This window comes from Sciurus vulgaris, assembly GCF_902686455.1.
Source record: "Sciurus vulgaris genome assembly, chromosome: 1".
NCBI lineage: Eukaryota > Metazoa > Chordata > Mammalia > Rodentia > Sciuridae > Sciurus > Sciurus vulgaris.
Genome location: NC_136461.1, coordinates 5,127,308 through 5,153,208, shown reverse-complemented (window position 1 = coordinate 5,153,208; position 25,901 = coordinate 5,127,308). Strand labels below are relative to the sequence as shown.

The 25,901-nt window shown below is 42.6% G+C and overlaps 1 protein-coding gene across 22 annotated transcripts in view; it reads right to left on the bottom strand.

Moving 5' to 3' along the window:
* Nucleotides 1–1,322: 1,322 nt before the first annotated feature.
* Nucleotides 1,323–25,901, bottom strand: part of CAMTA1 (calmodulin binding transcription activator 1) — a 764,551-nt gene continuing 739,972 nt past the window's right edge. For 8 of the 22 annotated variants that reach the window (XM_079111173.1, XM_079111177.1, XM_079111191.1 and 5 more), the window contains 8 exons: nucleotides 21,492–21,679; nucleotides 20,790–21,036; nucleotides 19,953–20,024; nucleotides 18,548–18,568; nucleotides 16,974–17,167; nucleotides 16,205–16,279; nucleotides 13,401–13,431; nucleotides 7,289–9,367 (listed from right to left, as the gene is read on the bottom strand). In XM_079111173.1, the coding sequence (XP_078967299.1) occupies nucleotides 9,185–9,367; nucleotides 13,401–13,431; nucleotides 16,205–16,279; nucleotides 16,974–17,167; nucleotides 18,548–18,568; nucleotides 19,953–20,024; nucleotides 20,790–21,036; nucleotides 21,492–21,679 (1,011 nt within the window). In that variant the 3' untranslated portion in view covers nucleotides 7,289–9,184. Of the gene's footprint in view, nucleotides 4,538–7,288; nucleotides 9,368–13,400; nucleotides 13,432–16,204; nucleotides 16,280–16,973; nucleotides 17,168–18,547; nucleotides 18,569–19,952; nucleotides 20,025–20,789; nucleotides 21,037–21,491; nucleotides 21,680–25,901 lie in introns of those variants that run through there. The other 14 variants (XM_079111174.1, XM_079111180.1, XM_079111182.1 and 11 more) reach the window with 7 other exon arrangements.

Here is a 25,901-nt window from a genome sequence, read left to right as displayed (position 1 = left end):
ACCAGGGGTGGAGTCGAGCAGGGTGACCACCAGATGACCAGCATGTTCCCCTGGCCATCACCTCAGCACATTCTGTATTCTAATTAGGCAAAAATAAAGTCACCACTAGGAACAAATGGGGCAGGGTCTCCCACCAGGCCCGCAGGGAAGGTTCAGACCAACTCAGGACCAGACTGGCTCAGGCTTGGAGCCTTGAGCCATGCTCTCCCTGAGGACCTCTCTGCTTTAGGGAGTGAACTCTCAATTCATCTACACACCGGCTGCATCTCCTTTGTATCTGTTCAATTCTTTGAGACTCCACGAACCTGGACCCCAACTGGACCTTCCAGCAGTAGCACCGGGGTTTTTAGCAGTGGTACAAAGAAACTGTTGTTCCACAGACCACATCACAGATCGCTGGAGGGAGCCCTGACACCAGGAATTGCAGGTTTTTTCATTTCTGTATTCCCCGGCCCTGGCACAGAGTAGGTCAACTTTAGGTAGAGTGGAGTGAGTGATTTGTAACGTGTTTGTTACGGAAATATTTCTACCAATGGAGACAATCTCCTGCATGAAACACCAGTAAACAGGTCCACTGGCAGATCTCTCAGGTAAGTGAAAAACAACTCTGCTGTCTTCCAACTCAGTAATTTGAAAACGGAAATGTTACTGTATATTACAATAAAGAGAGTGCCACAGAAGTGGGACTGGAGTTGAATAAATAGCCCAAAAGAGAACTCCCCAGTAAGGGATGAATGCATACCATGAGAAAGGTCAGCAGAAGCGGACAGGGTGTGGGCAGACCATCCAAAGGGTACAGGTTGGGCAAAGGTACAAATAAGACTGAATTAAGAGGGAAGAGAAAGCAGCATCACGAATCTAATTTAAACACAGCGGGTTCTAGAAGCCAGCAAGGACTCACAGTTGGGGAGAGTCATGACGCAAACTTTGTCTGGCAGTAGTTGTGAGACGGATTAGATGGGAGAGGCCGAGGAGGGAAACAGAGGCTCTGCAGTGAAGGAACAGCGAGAAGAATACTTGAAGCGGGGCTGCCAGCAGTGAGCTGGAAAGTGCCTCACAAAACTCAGGATTTAGCTGGGAAGGGGAGTCTGACTGGCTCAGACTCCCAACCACCTGCGGTCTTAGACAAATGACTGGTGTGTCGAGAGGGGCCCTGGGAGGCGGGGAAAAGCCAGGGTTCTAGGAAATGTTTTCTTCCACAGCAGCATCTGAAGCTGTAACACGCAGTGTCGAGACACTGGAACTATTACACAAGGTCTGAGCGTGTGCTAAACATACTGGATTTCGGTATCAGGTCCAGTTAAAGCAAAACACACAGATAGTATGGGGAAATTTTCTTCATTTTTAATTTACAGCAGAAAGAATATAAAGCATTCAGAAAACATTTTCCATATTTTAAGGGCAATTCAAAACATTTTGCATGGTTTCCAGCAGCTGAGTTCTTCAACAGATCCATTGATTCAATGATGCTTTACATGCACAATTACAAAAATAAAACTTACAAAAAAGAAGACATCTAGACTAGTTTTACATGCAAATCTCAGGGACCCCCCATTGGGCGCCAACTACTGTGTGGAACTGCCATAAGCGACCGTGCAGCCAGAGAGGGGTTCGTGTTATTGTCTTTATTTCGTTCACACAGTACAGCTGATTTCGAATGGGTAACAAGAATAGCAATTAAATCTTCAGGAGACAGAATAAGATTAGCTATTAATTTTATAATGAAATCCTACTCCTGGCACTTGGGAATTCAGATTATCCAAGAAAGCTGCGCTTACCTATCATCTTATATTCAAAATTAAGATTCACAACCAAGAAAAAGCGGTCAGAAATGCTTTGTTTCAGTGGAAGTGCGCTTTTCACCTCACCTAGGATTCACAGTTGGAATAGTAGGTTTTTGAACCTACTTCCTATCCCCTCCATAAGAACCGCCTAATTCTATTAAGTCTCTATCTTCCAGAATTTTCTAACTTACTCAGCTAACTATGTAGATGTGAAACATTAAAAAATAAATAAATAAATATGAGGGTCAAAGCAAATCCACTGAGGTCATTACTCTGGTCAAAAGATCCGTTATTTGTACCATAATAAATGGAATAAGTGTATCCAAATTCAGTATTAATATAGGATATTCTGAAAGAGCTGGCTTTCACATTCTGTTCCCAGTTACGAATGCATTGTGTGTTCCTAAATCACTCAGTGTCCTCTTACAGGTCAAACTGCGTCAAACAATGGGTGTTTGGGGACCGCGACAGCTGCAACATAACCCACACGTTAAAAACGGAATTGAGTCAGGTCAGTTACAGATGTACAGGTGGCTCCGAGCTGTGGGGCTGTCACCGCTGTCAAAGCTGATCACAAGCAGAAAGACATATACTGTACAGTAATTCGAGGTTGGCAGTGAAAGGAAGTAATTAAAAAACAAGTACGATTATAGAAAAGGCACCAAGAGCACTGACCCCAGTTTTTACCACCATCTTTTTGTATCGACCTTCCTTCCAAAGACACCAGTTTAAAAGCTTATTTGTGAGTATTTTTAGGCTTCACAACAAGCCTTGAGTTTTAACTCACAGCTGGCAGCCAGAAACAAGTAAAAACACCTCAGCTTTATACCAACTGATCTCAGGCTTAACCGGGGGGTTTCAACTGGCATCAGCAAACGCAAACTTCGTTCTCTCAATTTGATGTGAGCAGTTTAATGTTTAAAAGCATCAGATTTCTTTGGCTCCTCATGATGTGGAGAGAGTAACACGTTGTGGCATTCCTACGAGGCCGGTCTGCGTCTTTTTCACTTTTAGGTATTTTTTGTGCGATCTTTGTGACACTTTCTGATTTCCAGCGGGAGATATGAAAACGTGACGTTTCTCTACTTTTCAGAGTACCTCTTTTGTCAGGTTCTGATCGTTCTAAGTGTTCTTTGTTGGAGTGAGTGGATGGTGTTCAGCTATATACGGATTCATTTTATGATTATCTGTTTTGCAAAAGTAACTTAATTTTCTTAAGCAATATTAGCATTCACATTACTTGGCACCATTGGCAAAGAAATTTTAAATAAAATAAAATAAACTCCTGGTAGCCAAAATTAAATGTAAACATATCCTTTTTTAAGTAATGTTACTCTGCCTTTTTTCCTAAGTCTAAATACAGTAGCTCTTTTTTTTTTTTGCAGTTTAGTCATGCTTTAGCAAAATGTTCTTCTAAAGAACATTTAAAATAAAGTACTCTTATAGTGAAATAAAGTTTTTTTTGTTTCATTTTACAGACCATAGCCACTAATGCTTTGCTTTTGTTCATTTCTTTTTTCTTGATTTCATGCACATATCTCTTTGTTTTAATATATACAATATATACAAACAATACATCCACATTTTTTCTCGCTCATTCAGACAAAACTATACAAATAATTTTATCTTGCCACGTTATTGACCTTTGTGAATAAAATATTTAGCAATTAATATAATCCCTTTCAAATATTTTCTCGCTTTTCATTTCTACCTTCTATATATACACAGAAACCACTTAGTTTGGATGAGATAGAGCCAAAAACATGGGATTACTGGCCAGAACGCAGCACCACACTGGTCGTTTAGGTGGTAAATGTCCAGGCTAGGTTTATGATTCCTCGGAATGACTAGTTTCCAAGGTCACTAAAAAGGCTACATGCTTTACCAATTCTGAAATAATTCTCATTGCACATGAAAGTAAGGCAAAAAAATTAAAGTGCTGAACGTGAGAAAAGGGACAAGATGAGTGCTATCCTCGCAGGTTCTTGGGAGGTGGTGGGGACAAGAACGTAAATTTAATTCTGAGTTGTTTTTCATTATTTTCCATGCATTACCCGTTTACCACACACCCGCCCCTCTGCGAATCTCCACAAGACATTAAAAACCTGCAGATTTTAAAAGTTGCATTAAGTGTGCTGAGAGATTAAAACAAACGAACAAACAACAGAACAAAACAAAAATTAAACAGTGAAGGAAATGAGAACACACGGATCCAATAAAGATTTGTATGATCTAAGCCCTCCACTGAGAATCAACCCCAAAGATTCAGCTTCTTGGAAATAACCGACAGGGGCAGGTTCAGCAATCTTTTTTGTTGCTAGTGTATCCCCACCTTTTCTTAATCTATATTTTTGGTATAAATATTTGTACAGTTCCACACGATGTTTGAATACAGCCCTATATGAGAAGGAAAACGGCTTCCTCCCAAGAGGAGGCCTCTTTCAGTTCCTCCTGGTGTCTTGTTTCCTATGATCCAACAGAAGATTGAGTTCCAAGATGTCTTGCTGATCAAATTAAAAGTTGTCCATGAAAGTGCAAATGCAATGACCAAAACATTCCTGTTAAAATCCTGCAGCTGATCTCCCCAAAACTGCAGAGGGATTGTGTGTGCGTGTGTGTGTGCGTGTGCGCGTGTGTTGTTGTTGCATGTCTCTGCTAAAAACAAATGAAAACAGTCTGAAAAGCAACGTCACATTGCTAAGGGATGCTGCTGTATGTCTTCAAGTTCCTTGGCCTTTTTCAATTCTTTCACTCTGGAAGAGAAACAAAACAGAACACCAGGCGATAACTATATAGTGAAACTGCGACTGGGCAGAGGAAAGGGCAGTTACCCCTCCCTCTGAAATGAAAAGCCAAGACAAACCCCTTCTGAGGACAGATGGCAAAGGAAACGCCCGTGACACTGTTGGGAAGAACATCCGAACAGGAAGCCTGGCCCCAACTCAAGGTGGCTTTAAAAACAAAATCCTAGAAACTCTGCCCTATACCAGGTGCTCCACGAGCAGTGAGAAATCAGTCTGTTTGTTACATGGAGTATAATAATAATATGCTCATCGTGGAAGATTTCATTCAAGCAGCTTTCTTTTCACCCGCTAGCCCACCACGAATGCCCTCTGATTTCACGTGATGTCAGGCAGGGGAACTGAACACCTTCTTTTAGCTTTGGATAGACCCGGGGATTGAACTACTACTTTGCTCACAGGCTCCGATGCTAGTGACCACACAACCTGCATGACTTCATTCTTTCCTTCACAGACCGTGGAATCTCTGATTTTCTTACTCTCCTCTCCGCACACTGTGACCACAAGGGATGTTCGGGTTCCTCTCAGAGCCCCCAGATGGATGGCAGCAGGGGGCAATAGGGAAAAGGCACTTTCTACTTAGACATACTGTAGCAAACAAATTTAAATGGAACTAGGAGAGGCTGAGTTATGGAAAGTTCCCATCAGCTGAGTATTAATTATCACCTCCAATCTATATTTTTAATGTAAAAGTTTGCTTTTTTTTTTAAATGTGGTGCCTGATGTGGAGGGCTATCAGAAAAGTTGTAATCTGTAGAAAATCTCTGTGCTGACCAATGATTACGAGCTTGCCTTAACAGAATGGTCAGACGCAAGCCAGTGCACGCTGTGCACATCACAGTGAGGAACTACAGACCATGTCATGAGATTTGTTTCCCAAAAGTGGGTGTGAGAGGACAGTTTCAGCCAAACAGGAGCAGACGCCTACCCTCTACCCCAGCAGCAGGACAGGAAGCACACAATTTGATATGGGCCTACACTGAGGTTGATGATCTCAAACACAGTTTCCTCATTCCCTCAGGGTAAGGTCTCTCCCATTATCTTGTTATACCAGTAAATTAAAATTTTAAGATTCATGCTTGTTTACTGCTTGTTTACTTTCTTGATAGCACTTGGGCAGGGAGAAAAAGCATTCTGGAAAAAAGTGGTAGGTTATTGCTGTATTAACATGTGCTGGGAGTCAGAGGCTGAGGTGCCAAGAGCAACTGAAGGAAACTTAAATTCACCACCTCCAAACATCATCATTTCTGAGTATTCTAAAAAGTTGATAAAATCTCTTCAGAGAGAAGATGCTCTCTTTCAGAAGAAAAGATATTTCATTTTACCATCTATGCTAAAAATTATTGTTTGAAAACTTGCTTATTTGTCTTACTTTAACATATTCTAAGCCCAGCTTAGTCTTGTGTGATTTTTACAGGTGACAGTGACCGACGCTGTATCTCCCAAATGACTGACTCTTTCTTAATAGCTCCATTTAGGACACACTGCTATGTTCCTAAGTAGATCTGGATATTAGTTTTAAATTTCATAATTAAAGGTACCATGGTTTATTAAATTTTAGGGTAACCTGAGTCATAATACAGTATAGAATTGTGCATCATTATAGGTCCCTAATTTTGGACATGCATATTAATAAATGGCTTTTTAAAAATTGAAACATGCTACAGTCTGTGTTCAATTTTTAAACATGCAATATCTATACTAACATCCCTTTGCTGGAAAAATGCAAGGCATGCACAGATGCCAACTTTACTTCCGGACATGCAATATCTGTACTGTGCAGACCTATTTGCTGAATTACCGCAAAATGTGCATGCTACTCCAAGTACTTTTTTTTTTTTTTTTTTTTTTTTTGTGGTGCTGGGGATCGAACCCAGGGCCTTGGGCTTGCGAGGCAGGCGCTCTACCGACTGAGCTATCCCCAGCCCACTCAAACACTACGTTCTATCTCTGCACTAGCACAGAGCTCATCCACGAATATGCAGCAGTGAGTCCATCACTGACGAGGTCTCTAGGACTCAGACTCCTAAGTTGAGGGTCTGGCAGACACACGTATATCCATTCAGCTTTTCTAAAGCGAACAGGACGCTTTAAGAACATCAAGCTCACCACCGAGATGAAACAGAAAGGAGAGTGGATCATGAACCAGAGTGCTTTATGCAGTCTCATACCAAAGAATCTGTGATCAGCAGGTCAGGGCAGGCAGCACTTAAAACACTTTTCTCCTAGTTAAAGCGGTCACGTTTGTTTCTGCATTTTTTCCAGTTTCTTTTCACAACTAACTAAAAGATCGACTAAGTGTTCACAAGGTGTTTAAGTTACCATATAAATACTCTGCTAAAATTAACGACGTCCTCACAGACCACTAAGTTAAGGAGTGGGCAGAGCCACACACACAAGGTCCACGGAGACAGGAGGACGGTCGTCTCAGGCTTGCTCTCTGGGCTTCGGTAACTCCTGGAGCTCTGGGAGAACCTAGTTCTGAGTCCCACCATGGAGTCACCAGAGTGAGCGAGCATTCGAAGCACTCGAATGGCAGGGAGAGGAGCACGGGAGGACTCAGGCGGCAGCGCCACACGGGCACCTGTTTCCGCCACCTGGGCGCCTGCTCGCAGTGCTGCAGCCCTACCCAGACTGAGGAGGACTGACTGACCTGCCCCAAGCCACGCGGGCAGCGAGCGGCAGAGCAGGACCGAGCCACGGTGGTGTGGCTTCGGGGTCTTCAGTTCTGCCCTTCCAGTCCCTGCTTCTAGTGATTTTTATAAATTCTTACTTTTCTAGAAGACTTATAGAAAACATGTATTTGGAAAGTTTCTAGGATATGAAATGAAACTGACAATATTTTCTCAATTCTGAGATGTTGTACTGTATGAGACCCTCTGTGGACTTAATCACAATGTTGTGGGATCCTAAGACCCCAACATAACATGTAATTGACTTATAACTCGATCAAATTCAGAGTCGTAAAACGTGTAAATAATGTGCTGAGAGCCAAAGCAGCTTTTAAACTTTGTTCTCTCATCTGTGATTCACAGGCTGTGTGTGATGTTAACTTACCTCTGAAAGTTCACGTGAAATTGAGAGACACTCACCCTCCGCCCTACTGAACCCATACATGGGGTTTTAGGTTACCTGAGGGCAGGTTGTTAGGATAAAACAGGGTGCCTAATTTTTGTTTTAAATCAAATGATAACTGGAGAGAATGATGTTTGAAAGTTACATTGCTCCAAAGAAACAGAAAACAGTGACATCCCTGAAGCAACCTGGAAAAACACCTGGTAGGTCAGAGTCTTTGGCCGATTCTAAGAAACAGGTATTTCCATGAGAGTGTTCCAAAGTTAACTGGCTTTGCCTTATTATCAGTCAGGGACGTGATTGATCATTATAAGGCATATGTGAACAAAAAGCAAATCTTTACTGACAAGGATACATAATAAAAGTGTGACCATTATCATCTTTGGGTGACTGTCCTTGCTTATTTGTAGTTACAAAGTTTACTACGATGAATATGTACTTCTTTTATAGTCATAATTATTTCTACCTTAAAGAATGTTTAAAAGAAAAGATTTATACTTTGCTATCCATTTGTTACTATTATGTCTTGTCAAAGTTGTGTTCACAGGACATAAACTGAAAAATCAGTGGAGGAAAAAATTCATTTTCATAGACCAAAACCAAATTAATCAACTAAACTGGTTTCATTGATATTTACCTATGTTGTAAACATATTTTTCAGTACATAAACTTGGAAAATATTTGAAATGACATTAAAAATCCATCATTGCACTGATTTAACTTACAACACAGGTACTCAAACTGTTACTGAGTTATGCAATACAAACTCAGTCAAGGGTTAACTGAGTTTTTGATATTACAAATGTGAGGCTATGAAAGAACTGAACCTAAACTGTCCAGGTTATCTTAAAAAAAAATTCCATCATAATGGCACTTCCTTCTGAATCCCATCATATAGAAGACAGGAAGATCCGTCTTCATTAAGGTCATAAAGACAATTAATGCTGGGAAGCTGTGGCTTCTATAGTTGCAAGGCTACTGCTTCCCTAAGAAGAGTTGTGTGGAACACATTTCTGAACCTCACATCAGTAACTTAGAAAATACTTCTCATATTATCAGTTTGGAGTTACAGTAATAAGACCATTCAACTATTAAAATTAAAGACAACCCAGGATTACCCCCAAGCATTCTACGCTGAAAATAACCACCTTGGGATACTCTGGCAGTCTCAACAACAACAAAAAAAAAAAAAACAAAGAAAAAAAACCAAAAACAAAAAACAGGTGCATAGTAATGTACTGAGGTGATGTGGTAAGCAAGAGCACTGAAAGCCAGCAGAAGCCCACGGGTTTATTTCCATCAGACGTCCAATGGTAATTCATGGATAAATGGAGTAGGCCTGCTTCAGAACCTTGTAGCAAACAATGCTCCATGGGAAAAGCATAAGGCAAAGCCGCTTCATTACATCTACTCAGTAATGCTCAGCCAGAGGAATGCTTCATGAGTCAGTGGATTTTGGCAGGTATATTCTTGCAATGCTGGACGTCAAATATACAGGGCAGCCCAATGTGGCTTTCTGATTAGTTACCTGTTGCTCTGAGAGCTGCAATAGCTTGTGGGGAATTTAGGAAAAGAGAGATCTTGCCATTTTCCAGAAATTTCATTTGGATTGCAAAACAAAAAAGACAGAGAGGCCCAATAAGAATGACACAGAGCATGTTGTCTGCAATTTAACACACACCACTGTGTTCCAAAAATATTCATTTCCTAAAAGAGGCAAGTGAGACAAAATTACTTTGGAGACTTAAAACACACCCTGGATGAACATCCCACACTCACTTCTCATTCCTCGTGGAATACACGTGCGCCACTTGGAAACTAGATTTCAGGTCATTTAACTAAACAAGTATGGTGTCACATCTGTTGACTTTAGCCCACTGTCTACTTTTCTCAAAACAGTGCGCCTCCAGGCATTGCCAGGGAATTGTCTCTTCAGACGACAAAGCAAAAGGCATGAAGCATAACTCCCAGAACTTGGTCCTGGCCACTGGAGACATTTCCCAGGGCTATTCTCGTTTCTCAGCTGTTGTGCTGAAATCACTACTTACCAGGGTGACTGTCAGCTTCTGGAGAAGTTAACTGTCTGCAAAACTGGCTCTCAAACACAGAGGGGACCTGTTGTCTGAAAATGTGTGCTCAAAATGTGCTGTTCTCCTTCCTCCAATTAGGGTTCTTTTATGTCAGGAGGACAGCTGTGCCCACCTTGCCTGAACATGAGTGACTAGGTTAGCAATTTAAGAAACAGGCTATTTAAATAGCAGAATTTCCACTGCTGATGGTAATCTGCAGTGACTGTGAAGTTTATAAAGCCCTTCTGCAGAAACACCATCTCATTCAGGGAAAGGAGGAATTTTTCAAGGAAATCTATGAGAACAGTTTCTACTATACATGAAAAAGAAAGTCTTTAAGAGAGAAATGAAAACCATCTTCTACTCAAGAAAACAGGCTCTTTCTTTAGTTCATGAAGTCTCAACGCCCTAAGGAGTCTGCTGTGTCACACAAGGACCTGCCATTTCCTCTGCTTCTGATGTGTCTTGGTTTTTCTGCTGTGACAGTGAGTGACACCCCCCTCAGGGGTACTGAGTACTAAGTCCAGTTGGAAAGTAGTATTTTCAGCATCTACATTTTAAGTTCCCCAAACCGTAAAAACCCTTCAGTGGTTTGCTGAAGTCGGGTTATCATCTGAGTTAACTCAAAGAATTAAAATAGGTGGTTTAAGTGTCTCCCATGGGTAACTGCCTCCTAAGTAGACAATTATTGTGTCTGAGACAAAAACAAAACATCCCTGATTATTTCAGGGGTTGGGTAACTTTATTTTCAGTTACTGGATAAATTAGGGGCTAAGCCTGAAGGCAAGGCTGAGAAAACCTCGGCTGGACTGGGGAAGAATGTGCGGAGCGCCTCGTGGCCCTCTGCAGGCAACGATGAAGGCTCAGGATGCGGTGCGGCTGGCTGAGCCGCTGTGCTCCTTTCTGAGGAATGGCAGCACCTGCCTTTGGATATCCTTCTGCTCATCATCCCAAGAGTATGGGTGGATGACAGCATTTTACACACACAGCACCACAAAATTTAATTCTTAGTGTTTTTTAAAAACATTTTTTAATATTTTCAACTTGCCAACCTTAAATTCTTAAGTATGGTGTACTTTAAGAAAATAAGTATTTTATCTTTTTTCTTGACATAAATTTCAGGAACATAAATCCTCAGAGAATGCTCAGCGCCCAAGATTTTTAACCTGGGGACCACTAGAGGGAGTGCCACCTCGTTGGGGTGGGGGGCATCTGACTGGTGGTCACAAAAAGCCACACACCAAAGCTGCCCCACCGTTACTGTACATAAACGTTCCCACACCAGAAGGAACTCACACCTCTCTGCTCCTCTCTCCCAGACGCCCTGAAGACTGCGCAAGGCAGCAGGGATGTTACCAGATTCCAGCTTTCCAGGCATGGGTAGGGGTTCTAGAAGCTCACAACAGAATGCAGCAGGTACTGAAGAAATCAAAAGAGGGACTCTGACTGGCACTGAGAGACACCTTCAGAAAAGGTTCTCTCAAAAAGGCCCATGAACATACTAGAAACTAACAAGAGTGCAGAAATAACCACTTCTAACAAAAGGTCGGCCCCTTGCAGCAGGCTCTGCGAAAAGCACTTAACACACAATACACTACCACCTCCAGTTAAACTGAGTCCTGGGCATGCATCTGTTCTCATGGAGTTTGTTGGGATTTTTTTAATGGAAAGAAACATTATCTATGTTTGCAGAAGTGAGAGGGAATAGAGAGAGATGGAGATTCTTCTCTCTTATATTTTAAGCAGAGGATTCTCTGATCCAGCTCTGCCACACAGGAAATGTCCCAAAGGTAAACAACTGTCTAATAGTAAAAAGGATTAACTAGTTAACAAATGTAACTGCCTTTTAATCTTTTAATTTTCAAAACAAATTTCTTCTTCAGCAACTATTCATGGTGTAAAAGCAGGTAAGACTTTAAATCTTATACAAATAAGTTCATTATTCAGGAAAAACTTATAAAACTCAAGTCTATTACCAAGTTGGCAAACTACAGACTGCGGGCCAACCCCAGCCCACTGCCCATTTGTGTAAATATAGTTTTATAAGAACGCAGTTTTGATCATTCTTTTATACATTGTTTATCTGTGGTTGTTTTTAGTCTACAATGTAAGAATTGTATAGTTGGAACAGATTATATGTGTGGCCCAAAAAGTTGAAGGTATTTACTCACTGGCCTTTTAAGAAAAGTTTGCCAATTCCTGGTATAAAATATAATGAATAAATATTAGTAGCAATATAACTAGTTAGATGTGAATGTCTGCAGAAACACTGAAATTTTAAGGTTATTTTCTAGTGTTAGAGACTGAACCCAGGTATTCTCTACCACTGAGCTGCTTCTTCAGTCCTTTTTTAAAGAGATTTTTTTAGGATGTTGACAGACCCTTATTTTTTTCTCAGTATACGTGGTACTGAGAATCAAACCCAGTGCCTCACACATGCAAGGCAAGAGCTCCAAAACTGTGCCACAACCCCAGACCCTTCTCCAGCCCGTTAAATTTTCCATTCTGAGACAGGATCTTGGTAAGTTGCTGAACTTGTGATCCTCCTGCCTCACCTAGGATTATGGGTGTGTGCCACAATACCAGGCTACAAGTTTTGAGATTTTTTGAATTATGATCTCAGAAATCTTAAAATTAACCAAAGTATTAGTACAAGGCTAATAAAAACAGGGTGCAATTAATGTGGGTGATAAAGACAGTCACCCCCTCTTAAGACTATATAAGAAAAACCTCATCAAATTCATCTAAATTCAAGTCCAGTGTTGGTAAATCCTTTCCTAGCTTTTACAAAGCAGCTTTCTGACACTGAACCTTTTACTGTAACTAAGATGTGTTATGGCTTCATCTGGTAGTGACTCGTGTCACACTTACAAATGAGAAGCATGTTCTAAAACCCTGGGAATGCAACAGTGTCTACTGAATACCTACTCATGATAACTTATTGAAAATCCGAATTCCTTTGGAATAAATATCACCCCCTACCGCAAATGGAACACACAGACCTAAGACCCTTCCCTACATGTTCTTTATTCAGCTTTCCCTTTGCTGCTGGGGGTCTGGTCTGCTCACTATTTAAACAAATGTCAGAGGCTAGCTCTGGAAAGGCAGTTTTCCACACTGACTTACCTCATGGCACCGCACAGGGAGAGAAATTACAGAATGGACCCACAGGAGTAGGGTCCCCGGGAGCAAGGATTCTGAACAAGAAGCAGACTGGCTTGAAAGAAAGCCTAGTACTGCTGAGCGAGCCTTCTTGCTTTAGGAATGTTGACAAAGCAGTAGTTGAGAAGGTTTAGTACAGCGAATTGTTTTAAAACAAAACCCCACTTGCTTACTGTTTTCTTAAAAGGCAGCTTTGCCTAGACTTCCCCTCGTAGCCAGCCACGTGTCTGCAGAGGCTCCTTCCACCCAGCCTAGCATGCCCTGCGGCGGCTTGGAAGGTCCCTCCCTCCTATTTACTCATGCATCTGTACAGTTACTGCCTGTGACTGTTCTGCTGTATAAAATAGCAGTGTTAGTAATTAGGGTTAGTTTTCTTTTATTTCATTTCATTCAAAATGGATGTGAAACTTACTGGCATACCTAGGCTGCAGCCCCATGCAAGCAAGCAAAAAGCAAAATATTGAAAATGGAAGATAAAGATAAACTGGCTAGCAGGCAGCTAAACTCACCCTTTTGTACAGCCTATGGTCCACCAGGGGGCTTTAGACAGTAAAACAACACCAAAGAGCTATTAGCATAAGAGGGTGACAACAGAAATCTTATCAATAGCTTTAATTCAACCAAAATGAGCATAAAATGGTTTCTTCTGGGGGAAGAAAGAAAAGGAGTGCGATGGTGGGGTATTGTGAAATGAGCAGGTAGAAAATTCACCAATTTATCTTTAAGTCTTAAAAAACACTGGGGTCACATGGCTTAGAAATGGGACACTTGTTGATTAGAAGACCACTATCTACCTACCTTTTCAAGAGGTGCCGTGTGAGGTTTTCTATTTAATATAGACTTTAATACTTCCAAGGGACAATAAACATGACAGTTTCTCTTAAAATAGTATTAAATAAACCAGAATAGAAACAGGATTGTACACTCCTAGGAAAAATGCGAGTTTAAACAAACCTCTGAGATAGATGTTCAGGACTTCTTCAAGCTCCTTCACTAAATGAATTAACTGAATTTATAGAAAAGGGAAGTAAATATTGATCTTTAACAGTCAGTATTAAAATACTGCATATATAATGACTATATAAGGATGTTAAAATTTGCCTGTATTTTTCTAACATCTGAACTATAAAAGCAATTAAAAAAACAGTCCATGAGAGTGTCTATTTCATTCCCATCATGCACACTCAGGGCCCATGATCTGATGCTCTCTTCAGAACGAACCTTGCTGGCTTTCTTATGGCGTTATGATATGTTAAAAATCTTCAGGAAATTCTTCTCCACCAGTTTGCAAAAAGGGAACTCTAAGAGCCAAGAGTGGAAGGGTTCCTTTGTTCCGCCTACCTTGGGAGGCAATCTTTTATGAATGTATGTACTGTTTGAATATCTAACTCTCTCAACTCACCCACTATAAACACAGGACACAGGAAAACAGGACTTGGTCTGAATTTTTTCATGCTGCATTTCCTATGCATGTATTCAAAGTTTGAGAACATGACTGGAAGCGGGGGAAGCAGAGTACAAGAGCAATGCTAAGGTGATTTCTCAAAAACAAAATCTCCTGGAAACCCTGAACTGCAGCCTCCCGAGAGAAGGTGCCTGCGTGATCCCCGCCCCCCCCCCCCCCCCCCCCCAATCACAGTCTACTGCTCTGTGCTGGGCGGAGTATCCTGGATTTTTATCTTGCAGGGAGAAGGCTGTGAACATACACGAATGTAAGGAAAGGGGCCTGGAATCCTTGATATTTTCACCAAATAAAGACAGTCAGTTCTTTCATTTGGTCATAAGCACTCTGATGCCAAGTAAAAGGTATGACTGGATACAGACCACTTCTTTAAGGCTTACAAACTGATTTCATTACATTCCAGCCATACCCGTAGTTTGATGTGTGTTTCCTAACAGAAGTTCCTATCTCAGCATGTTCATTCGTTAGCTCTCCTGGGATAAAAAGGCCCCACCTGCTGCATGACAGAGAACAAATGAGCTGCTGAGGCCCACAGGATGAGGACCTGAGCTGCTTCTGCCACACTGGAGCTACAGAACCCCATGCACCCTAATGAAGCTCTTCTGGAAGTTTTTACTATTGTTAACCTACCTGCTGTGCAATTTCTTTCTATGGCTACATAAATGCATTCTTTTGTTGATTTAGGTGAAAGTACAAGTCACCAGTTAAACCCTGCCAAGTCTTTAAGGCAAATTTTTCCAAGTTAGCAACCAGATGGTCTTAAGAGTAAGAAAAACTAAAATGAGGGCTGGGGATATAGCTCAATTGGTAGAGTGCTTGCCTTGCAAGCACAAGGCCCTGGGTTCAACCCCCAGCACCGCAAAAAAAAAAAAAAAAAAAAAAAAAAAAAAGAGAAAAACTAAAATGAACCTCTTAGGAATCAAACTGAACATGAATACTTGGGCTTCGGGCACCAAGGAATAGGAAAAGGGTTAAGACCATATGAAGCCTGCTTTAAATCTGTGGCTGTCAGCTGCACAGCTCCTGATGCACAAAGAAACAACCCAACCACAAGGAAGGTCACTGATATCTGAGGCTCTGGTGGCCCCCAAATCCCAATCTGGAATACTATTCTCGGGTGGCCCCCAAATCCCAAACAGCACTGCTCACCAGCCCACAGAAGCCTAATCGAGAACCTAGTCGTCACAAAGAAGGCTCGAGACTCTGAGCTCCCTGAGGAGGTGCTGTCCCCTCAGAGCGGGGGCACTTGGGTGTACTTCTTGCTAACTAAAAATGTAGTTGGGACCTCGGATGTCTGTCACTTCCTGCACAGCTTCCCCTCAGTGGCTTCCTGCCCCTCATCACTACTGGCTTCCACGGACGACCTCAGAACCTGTTGGCTTTCCTCCCTCCAGCAGAGGGCACTAGCTCTTTGATGAAAATTCGACACCAGGAAACCTGGACAGCATTAACGGTTTTCTTTTCTTTCCTTCATGATAACAAACTTCATTTATGTTCTGTTTTGATGTACATTGTAAGAATGAAGAGTTGAGACCATGATGCAAAGTGACATATGAATAATATAGAGAAACTTGAACTGAAAGCTAGTCCGACTAAATTATACTCACACCCAAATCAAACAGAAAACACTAGCATAAATGTGTTTAACACACACAGCCAGAGGTCTTTACGGTTTGCAGAGCTCAATGTGGTGCCAAGTTAACAAGCTCTATTATCCTATCATCATTTGGGATCTTTACCCTGGTGTTTGCTGGGGTTTTGGCTTTGTGCAGAAGTTAGTGAATGGTTAAGAAGGTTAGGGCTGTTTAATTATTCTTGATGAGTAAAATGCATAGACAAAGGTTAACATACCTGTGGCGACAGCGACGTAGAAACCTCATTATTTTTCGAGCAGCCTGGTCCTGCTTTTTGGTTAGCAAACTGCTCCTGAAAAAGTCAGAATATTAAATTGTCACAGAAGGGTTCCATAAAGCTTAATATGCAAAAAAATTAAAACAGGTGAGTAGTGGCAGGGGACTCTCACTGAACAGCTCAGGCAGTGAATCCAGCAGCATACACACAGGCCGCTCACACCACGCAGTCTGGCGTGGCCCGGAGAGGAAGGAAGAGGGGCAAAAGCCCCTTTTTGCCCCCTAAAATTCTCAGAGGACAGAAGACTGAAAAGATGATATCCCTACAAGTTCCACTACAGCTCTTTATAAGCCATTTCATCGGAAAAGGCACTGTCATTGCAGACTTGCTGCTTAGAGCTGACTGGCTGGAGGTGGATACTCTCGAGTTATTCCCCACGACCCGCACGTCCTCTGCTCCGCTGTAAGTGGCATTTTAAGGCTCAACCTAACTTTCTTCCTTGGTCTTCTGCGCAGAGCTCTTCAGCTTAGACTGCTATACCGTGACTGATGTCTCTTGGACCCCAAACTTTGGTCCTGCCAAATTTTGATAAAAGTTGAAATTGGCTGATATGGGGCTGTGGTGGACAGAGGGGCTCAATGGACAGGAGACACAGCACAGGTGCTGCTTGCAAGGTCTCCACACGCAGGTTCTGAAAAGAAGGAAGCCTTGGATGCCTGGGCTCCACACTGAGCCTGGTGTCGGCAGTCGGGGGGCCCTTGCTGCGCACCTGAGCTTCTGCTGCACGATGACCGCGGTCCGGCGAGCCTGCCGTCTCTTGCCACACTTCTTGTAACTCCGGTAGTACTTCTGGATCAGCACAGCAGCGCGCCGGCTCTGCTGGAATTTTTTTTGTTCGTAGTAACTTCGGAATTTGCTCTGGATAAGGATGGCCGCCTGAGTCATCTTTTTATAAAGTGCATACTGCAGGGGAAACAAGAATGAGCAGGAGGTAACACCAGGAGCTCTGCAGAGGGCAGCAGGTCCCTTCCTCCCTTTCTGGGCCCAGGCCTATCAGCAGGGGCTTCGATCACAAAAGAGGCAGATGGGGACTCTTTTCACCTACCTTTCCAAATGTAAAGCACTACTTCGAGGGTCGACTGCAAATAATTTATTTTTCTGCAATGTGTTTTTCCCCCCAAATACCAAATATTCTACATTTCTTGAAAAAGATTTTCAATAGCAAAAGCTGAGCATTTATGAGGCTTAGAGCATGCTGAAGATAAAATTTTGAGTGTTTAAGATTAATATTAGCTATCTGACTTGGAGACATTTTTAACTCTTTTCATGCCTCCCGATTCCCACCATATACAGGATCTACCTAGCAGTCAGCTTCTGATTGATTTCTAACTACTGTTCTGTATGACGAACTTCTGATGGAGTTACAAGGTCCCAAATACAAGGCTTATCATGAAACGCTGACACCTTTAAGCCATTTTACGCTATAAAAGATTAACACTCATCAGACCAACGGTGGTGAAAGCAATGAAACGTGGAAGGTCGTCAGAGTCGGGGACTGCTCGAGCCAGGGCCAGCTACCCTCCACCCAGCCTGCTTCAGGGTACAGTGATGGGTGAAGGCACAGGGGCATGCGTGCTTGCCACTGACACTGTCAAGGCACTATAAGTACAGGGCTCACCATGGTTGAAAAATGTTTTGTCCAAATTTCTAATGGAATAGAAAATGAGTCAGGGGCAAAAGGTCACACGAAGCCTTTTGCATACAAGAAGGCACACTTACCATTTTAAGGAAAAATGTTCCTCAGAAAAAATCCCTGCACATGCCTAACTATGTCCCTGGATGTATGAAGTGGGATGAGGGACGAAACCAAGCATCTCAAGATGCTCAAGAAACAGGACCCCTTTGCAAAAGTCTTCAGTCTCATCTGATCTTTACCTTCATTTTCACTGATCCAAAAAGACAAGAGCACTGCACCCTACTGAGCCTGCGGTCAGCATCACCTTGGCCTGTACATACTGCACACTCAGACCCTGTTAGGCCTGTGAAGCCCACTGTGGAAAAAGGACATTTACTTGGTGGCCACTGGGCTCACAGTAACTGGCTCAGATGCACTGACACTTGCCACGAAAGTGTCCCGCTATGATCAATGCCAAAACCCATCCCAACTGAATGACCACAGGGTCCCAGAGGACAGGCATGCTGTGGCTAAGTGGCCTGCAAGGAGGCTAGGGGTTATGTCTGCTGCAGGATATGTCATCTTAATGGCCCTCTGGCGGCTGGTGATGGGTGTGAAGTTTGTGACTCTCGTGGAATGGTTTGTGAGAGGACTTGGTGTATCATTACCTTCAAGGCTATCCATGTCAGCTTGGGGGAAAAACAGAAAATACAAGATTAATGTTAGATTGCCGAATATAATGAAATGAAATTAAAATCAGAACCAATAAAACTCCCAACCAAAAAGGAAGGAAAAAAAAAAAAAGCAACCTGACTACATTAATGCCTTCCATCTTCCAAAATCTGTCATATAGTTGTCACTATTTCTAAAAACAGTGCCTGCCTTCCACTGTCCTCACTGTTGATAACACTTCTTTGGGAGGGAATATGTTTTTAAAAAAATAACTCATCCCTGCTGTGATGGCAGACTCAAGCCTCCACAGCGTGCCGCTGGGCTCACAACAGGCCAGCACAGCTCCCTGCCGCACAGCTACAGGGATGTGGTGTCAGCGTTTGCACAATAAACCTTCATTTTCTGGGATCATGAACTCAACTGGCTCTGAGCTGGAGACATTCCTTCCCTGCCTCATTGCTATGTTTTAATCACAAAGAGCAAATGGTAACCCGAAGCAGAAATCAAAGCCCCTCACAGGAACAAGACAGCGGGACCCCAGATCACTATGAGATTATCACACACCTTTGCATTGATCAGTCTCCAAATTAAAATGCAAAACCTACCTGAAGCCCAACCTAATAAAAAGGTCCTAGACTCTAAGCAGTTTGAGGGTTAGAAAGTCTTAATATTTACTGAATTTCTCTGAGCCTCAGATTCTTTGTAAGATGGAAATGAAGCTGTTTCTTTGAGTAACTGCGAGGGTGAACAAGATGGTGGGCCTGCAGCACCCAGCACACACAGGTGCCCCACGAACCATAGGCCCCTTTCTTATCTGGCAGTAGTCACCAATCCCACAGGCTGTTTGGAGACAGTAATCTGTGTGGAAGGGACCTGCTCTGTCCTTCCTGCACCTGCCAACTAAAGATGAAAGTAGCCTGAGAAGTTCCGAGCTTCTTAGGATTCTCAAAGATTTTTACAATTCTTCATTTTAAAAAGGATAAGAAGCAGCTAAATGGAAAAGGGCCAAAGACTATACAACATATATAATTCAATGTCCAATGGAATGGCCAGCACTGACCTCCTCCCAGAGCAATGTCAAACTCTCTGGAGTTCAATTACTATGCAGCCTATGAAATTACTGGAACATCAGTCCTCACTTCAAACACAAGTAATTCCTTGTATTAGAGCGGTATCTCAGAAAGCTGATAAAACTAAAGGTCCAGATTTTGAACACAAGTTCTTTTGTGGCACAAGCTGAACTGCTGATTGCTTTGTTTTGTTTCCTGGCTCTCTGGGTTTTAATTACGGCAATGCGAATCATGCCTACGTGGTGTTCACTATCCAAACTGCCCACCAGGTCCTCAGAGGCAGGTTCTGCAGGGAGGGCCTCCTCCTTTTGTGATGCAGACTGAGGTTTACCTGTTTGTACTTTCTGTAACAACGTTGAATGACCGCAGCGGCCACTTCCTGCTGTTCCCGCAAGGGCCGGCCCTTAAGGTAAAATGAGGGGAAATCATTAATGGCCTAATAGTAAGAACTGTCAGTTTTCTAAGATAGTACACAGAACCATCATGTTATGTAACTCAGACCTGAGACTCCCAGTTTACCAAAACAATACACTGATCATTGATTGTAAATATAAATAAACAGAACTATTTGCACATTAGGAGGCCTAAAAGTTATTCATTAAAAAGTATATAACATATTAGGTGTTATACTGTTTGTCTTACCAGATCTCAATAGTCTTTCTTTAGATAAGCCCGACCACTTTTGGTTCAATGACTAATAGCTCTTAACACCTTTGTGGGAGAGGAGGGCATCCAAGATCCCTTTAAGAATCTGCAGAAGGTTGTGGATCCTCTCACCACCAAAACTGCATATACAGAAGCCTCACCACATAATTTCAGGAGTTCATGAGCTGCCTCAAGGCCCCAGGCCTTTGGCTGAAAATCCCTGCTGTAGGTCATAAATTCTTTGTGATAAAGGTATCAACTTGCTTTGTATTAACCAAGTAAAATATCCATACCATTATCAATAGTAAGTAGAAATGGTGACAGTTGTCTCACTACTGGTTTTACTTTACTAAAGCTCCTAAAAATGATTAATAACCTAATATGATGTAATTAATAACTTTCCATAAAAATGCTATAAACCCAGAGGTAAAGGAACTAGGAGGTGTCTCAAAATAAGTAGCTGAGTCTCATCTCTGCTCTCTGATCTTAAGAAGGGGACAACATCAAGAATTTTCCATTTTACCTTGTATTTCCGGAAAGCTGTCTGGACAAGCCTGGCAGCTTCATAGAGTTCTCTCTGTTCATGATCAGACAAGGTGAGCTGAGCAAACTCATTCTCTACCTTCTCACTGGTGGATGCACTCAGGAATTCTGACCAGTCTGCCGCTGAGGGAAGGGTAGGTTTCTCAAAAGCCATTTCACTGACGGGAGAGCCTTCGGGGCTCAAGCTGGTATTAGAAGAAGGGGTCAGAGGCTCGTTATACGCACTTCTGAAACAAGAGGAAAGGAAAGGGAGGGGATGACTGACTGGCACAGTCTGTGAGCTAGGAATAAATGAGACAAGATGGCATCCGCGGGAGCCACTGTGGATGATTAAAGGCATGCCCTCCTCCTCTCAGGTGAGTTGCTGGACATACTCAGGACCTGATAATGACTTTAGTACTATGGTAAATACTAACCCCACCAAGAACACTACCTCATTTCTCTCAAATTTCAGGTGACTTAGGGCATATTGTGGCACATAGCTCGCATGCTCTGGTCTAGGAAGGAACAAATGGAAGTGGTGAGGACAGAGTTGGGCCTGAGAGCATGAGTGGAATACCTCCAGACCCCTCTTCCTTCTTGATAGTCTTATAACACGGCACTCATCAAGTCACTTAGCCTCCCTTGCCTCCAGTAAAATCCAGGGGTTCATGCTGGGCAGTGACCCCAGAATATTCCTAACCTGATCTGGGCAGCACCTGGCAGACGATCGGCATCAGCCAGGTAACTGGCCAGCCAGTTCATTGTACTGCTAATGGTGGCGGGATCTGTTCTTTCTAATGCCGAGGACTCCATGGGCACAAAGTTCTCCTGCTTGATCCGATCAGGAGTGGCCTCAATAATGTGTTCTGCCAAGGTCATCATGTTCACCTGGAATCAGAAGTGCACAGAACACTCAGGTTAGAAAGGAACCTTGAAAGTTATCCAGGTCTCCCTCTACCCCCTGCTTTGGAAAGCAGACTAAAAAGGGCAGGTAGACAGACTTCCACCTTAGTGCACATTTAAGGAACATTTTAAGGTCATTCCACAATTTTATCCAAATGTGCTGAAGTCCTGAGATCTGTTATCTCAAAATCACTGTCTGGCCAAAAACCTTTGGGTACATCTTGGAGAATGTCTGGCTCAGGCGTACGCTTCACTCTCAGCTGGGTCAGCAATCAAAGGTACCACGGCTGGGCAGATGAGTGCACCAGTCTTAATGTGGTCACACTAGTGGTTGCCTAAGCAGCATTCGACTCCCCTCTGCGTTGCCTAGGGACGCCTGATCCTGCAGAGGACAGCAAGGTGCTAAACCCCAGATGACCAACTGCCAATATGGTCTCATCTCCCACCTTCTTGCACACGGTAGAACTATGTAGATGTCTGCACCAAGGGTACTGGGCAGAGCTTCTGCTTTGCTGATGGAGGGGCATCAGTGCACCTGGCAAACCCCCCTCCCTTACTCCTGCCTTGAATACAGATCGGCCTGTGGTTTATGGGCTTCACCCATAAAACATCAGGTAGGAAGAGGAAAGTCACAAGAATGGAAATCTGAGAAAAAGAAGAACAAAAAACCCTGTGAGTTCCTCAAGGCCACACTGAGTAACTGGGTCTTCAGGCTTCTTCTTTTTTTTTTTTTTTTTCAGTGCTGGGACTCTAACCCAGGCCTCACGCATGCCAGCTTGGACCTTTGGTCACATGAAAAAGTCTTTTTTAAAAAATTAAACCAATGTAGTTAGGTTGCTGGTACTTGTACCCAAATATATTAATTCTAATAGATATACTTAAGATTAAAGCTCATCTGGATGAAGATTAAAAACAAAAAATCAGGATAAGAGATACACCTCATTTTAAAAAATTTCCTGACATATTTTTCAAAATGGTAATCAGAATACAGCAGCTCAGGGTTTTAAGTGAACTGAAAATGTTCTGAAAGGAGCTCTACACAGGGACAAAAATGCTGGACTTGCAACACCCGTGCAGCTCAAAGACATGGAGCTTAGTGGCAGGGACCAGGCACAGAGGACTACACACTGAACACTTCCATCCCGAAGAAACTTCTAGAAAAGACAAGTTCTGGGGATGCAGTCAGATGAATAACTGCTTAGGGTCGGGTGAAGCAAGCACCAACTGCAGTGGGGGCTCAGGAAAGGGCTGCAGGGAGGGAGAAAGGGGACGGCTGCACAGATGCATAAGTCTGCTACCATTCCTGATACCGGACACTTAAAACGAGTGAATTTTACAGCATGAAAGTCACACCTTCCCAGAGCTTTTAGAGATGCTGACCTTGAATGATTTTGCAAATTTTCTCAAAGAACAAGAATTACTTTTTGTAACAGGCATAAAAAGGAAAAAATATCGCCATTTTTCTTTTTCTATATTGGCCCTTTCGGTTTGTGACTCAAACAACAGGAAATATTGCCTCTACTCTTTTTCTGTGAAAGTGCTCAAACTCTTGTTTCTGTTTTCTTGTTTAGGATGAGATGGGGCATTGCAAGGTTGCCCAGGCTGGTCTTGAACTTGTGGCCTCAAGCGAATGATCCTCTTGCCGTAGCCTCCAAGTAGCTGGGAAATAGGTGTTGTCTCTGTGCCTGGTGTACTCAAATTTTTATCAAAAGCAAAATGCAATTTTTGAAGGCTGAAGGTTATCGCTACAGTCACCCCCAAATCCTCCACATGGTGCATACCTACCATGCTACAGCACCTTAATATGGCAGCCAAGTGAAGACTCCAATGTAGATATTACAGTGTAGATATTATATCTCAAATGAGATAACAAGTAGCTGATTTTTTTCCTTTCTGTGATGGCTCCAAAAGGCAATGAAATTTAAACAACTTTAAAACAAATAATATTCTTAGCAACTGGATCTAAAAAATCACAGCACTGTAAATTTCCTATATTGTGGTCAGAGAAGTTAGCCTTTAAATGTTTTTATTCAAACTCTCTGTGTCCCAGAATGAGAAAGTTTCAGAAAATTTCTTGAATATTTGAAAAGAATAATTATATATTTACAATGTGTACTAATTACAATGTCTATAAAATTCTATTATATCATAACTATACATTAAATATATATTTGATCACGCTTCCTAACTATGCTAGTCAAATATTTCATGTCCCTTTCACATCCACTTGATCTGACAAGCTCTCAGGTGGCGTCAGGGTCACACCACGACCGTGGTTCCACTTTTCCGATAGCCACTAGTTCTTGCTTCAGTACTCAGAGATGACACTGCTAAGGCACGATGGTTCGTAAAGATGTTCGGAAAGCACGTGTGCGCAGCTCTCTGCCTCTGCATGCTGGGGACAGAGCCCAGGGCCTGGCATGCGAAGCACGCTCTCTGCCGTCAGCTCCCTCCCCAGCCGTCCTTCGTTCATCTGTGAGACGGAGCGCCTTGGCTGCCTTCTCATTCTTTCTGCTGCTCTTCATTTTAGCTGGTCTCTTACAAACAGCATATGCTTCATTTTCTTTTAACCAAAAGCAAGAACCTGCCTTTTAAGGGACTTATCATTTACCCAAGTGTAGATGAATCATATTTGAAAACATTCCTACAATATTGTTTCCTGTTTATTTTTTATTGTTTTTTTCCTTTGTTACCTTACCATCCTTGAACTTTCAGTGAGCCAATTTTTCTTTCTTAGTAACTTCAGTAGCCTATTTTTTACAGCCTCTATTAGCTTGACATTTTTAACAAGTGCATTTCAGTCTATGCTTATCTATCTGTGTCTTGAGTGGAATGGAACCTATAGCCCTCCCTAAATGGTGGGCAGCTTTAATGTACTTTGATTATGTTTGTTTCCCCACCTCCACTTACAATCAATTTTAAATTATTTAAACACGATTCCTCTCCCATTAAAAGAATCCCTTCCTGAAACTGCCGACCATACAGTACAGACATACTGATTCCACTGGTTTGATTGTTCATTCCTCCAGAACACTTGATTTGCCATTTCTGGAATGATTTTATTATTTTTAATTGTTATTTTTTCATTTGGCAAAATACTTCTTTAGACTGTTGCTTTCTTCACAGATATGCACTCTTCATTTAGCACAACAGTATTCTCAAGACTTGGTGAAATCTGAAGTAGTTTTTTTTTTAAGGTTATTCTCTATTTCCTGCATCAGCTCTGGTTCTGCTATTTAAACTTGTATTAAACCTAAGTAGAATGAGAAGTCCAGCTACTAAGCTGTACTTGCTGCACTTCGAGGGCTCAGTGCCTCAGTGGCAAGGGGCTGTCAGAGTGGTGGCACCTCTGGCACATTTTCACCACACAGAAAGTTCTGCTGGACGGCACCATTCTGCAGGCTTAACTCAGTTCCCTCTTCTGAGCTGCCGATTTTCAAACTGTTACATTTATATATATAAACACAGCCCTGGGCGGCTTAATATTGATATCTGGAATGACTTCCATCAGGAATTGTCTAAAACAGCACTTGGCAAACTACACCAGGCTGAATCCAGCCAGCTACCCGTTTGTTGAAGTAAAGTTCTTCTGGAACGTGGCCATACGCATTCATTACTACTTTCTAAGGGTGCTTCTGCGCTACTGGAGCAGGTTAAATAGTCATGACAAAGCTGCTATGGCCCACAAAGCCCAAAATCATCCATTATCTGGTGCTTCCAGAAGCAGTTTTCCAGCTCTTTGTCTAAGACATTACTTAGTCTGGCAGGCTTCCCCAGGACTGCAGGGTTGGAGGTGAGCAGCGGGCCTCCCGTCCACCACGAACAGGAGCTCAGGTGGCATGCCTGCTTTTCCTCCTGTGCTGACCGGCCGAGGGTGTAGCCAATGGGAGCAGGACTGAGAGCTGCACAGCACTCAGACCTCTGTTGGTATGCAGGCCAGGCGTCTCCATGCCTCTCCTGCCCACTCCGCCACTTCCTCCAGCACAGGTGCCCTGCTGAATTCTTAGCAGGCCGTCTTCTTCTTTGTTTTGGGTTGTATCAATGAGAAGTTGGAAAAAGAGGAATTCCACGACATGTGCTCTGGTTTCCTTACAGCCTCCTCTGTATATTTTATTTAGTAGTACTGGGGATTGAACCTGGGGCCTTGCACAAGCTGGGCACGTGTTCTACCACCGAGCTACATTCCTTCCTAGCCCTTCCCCTACGT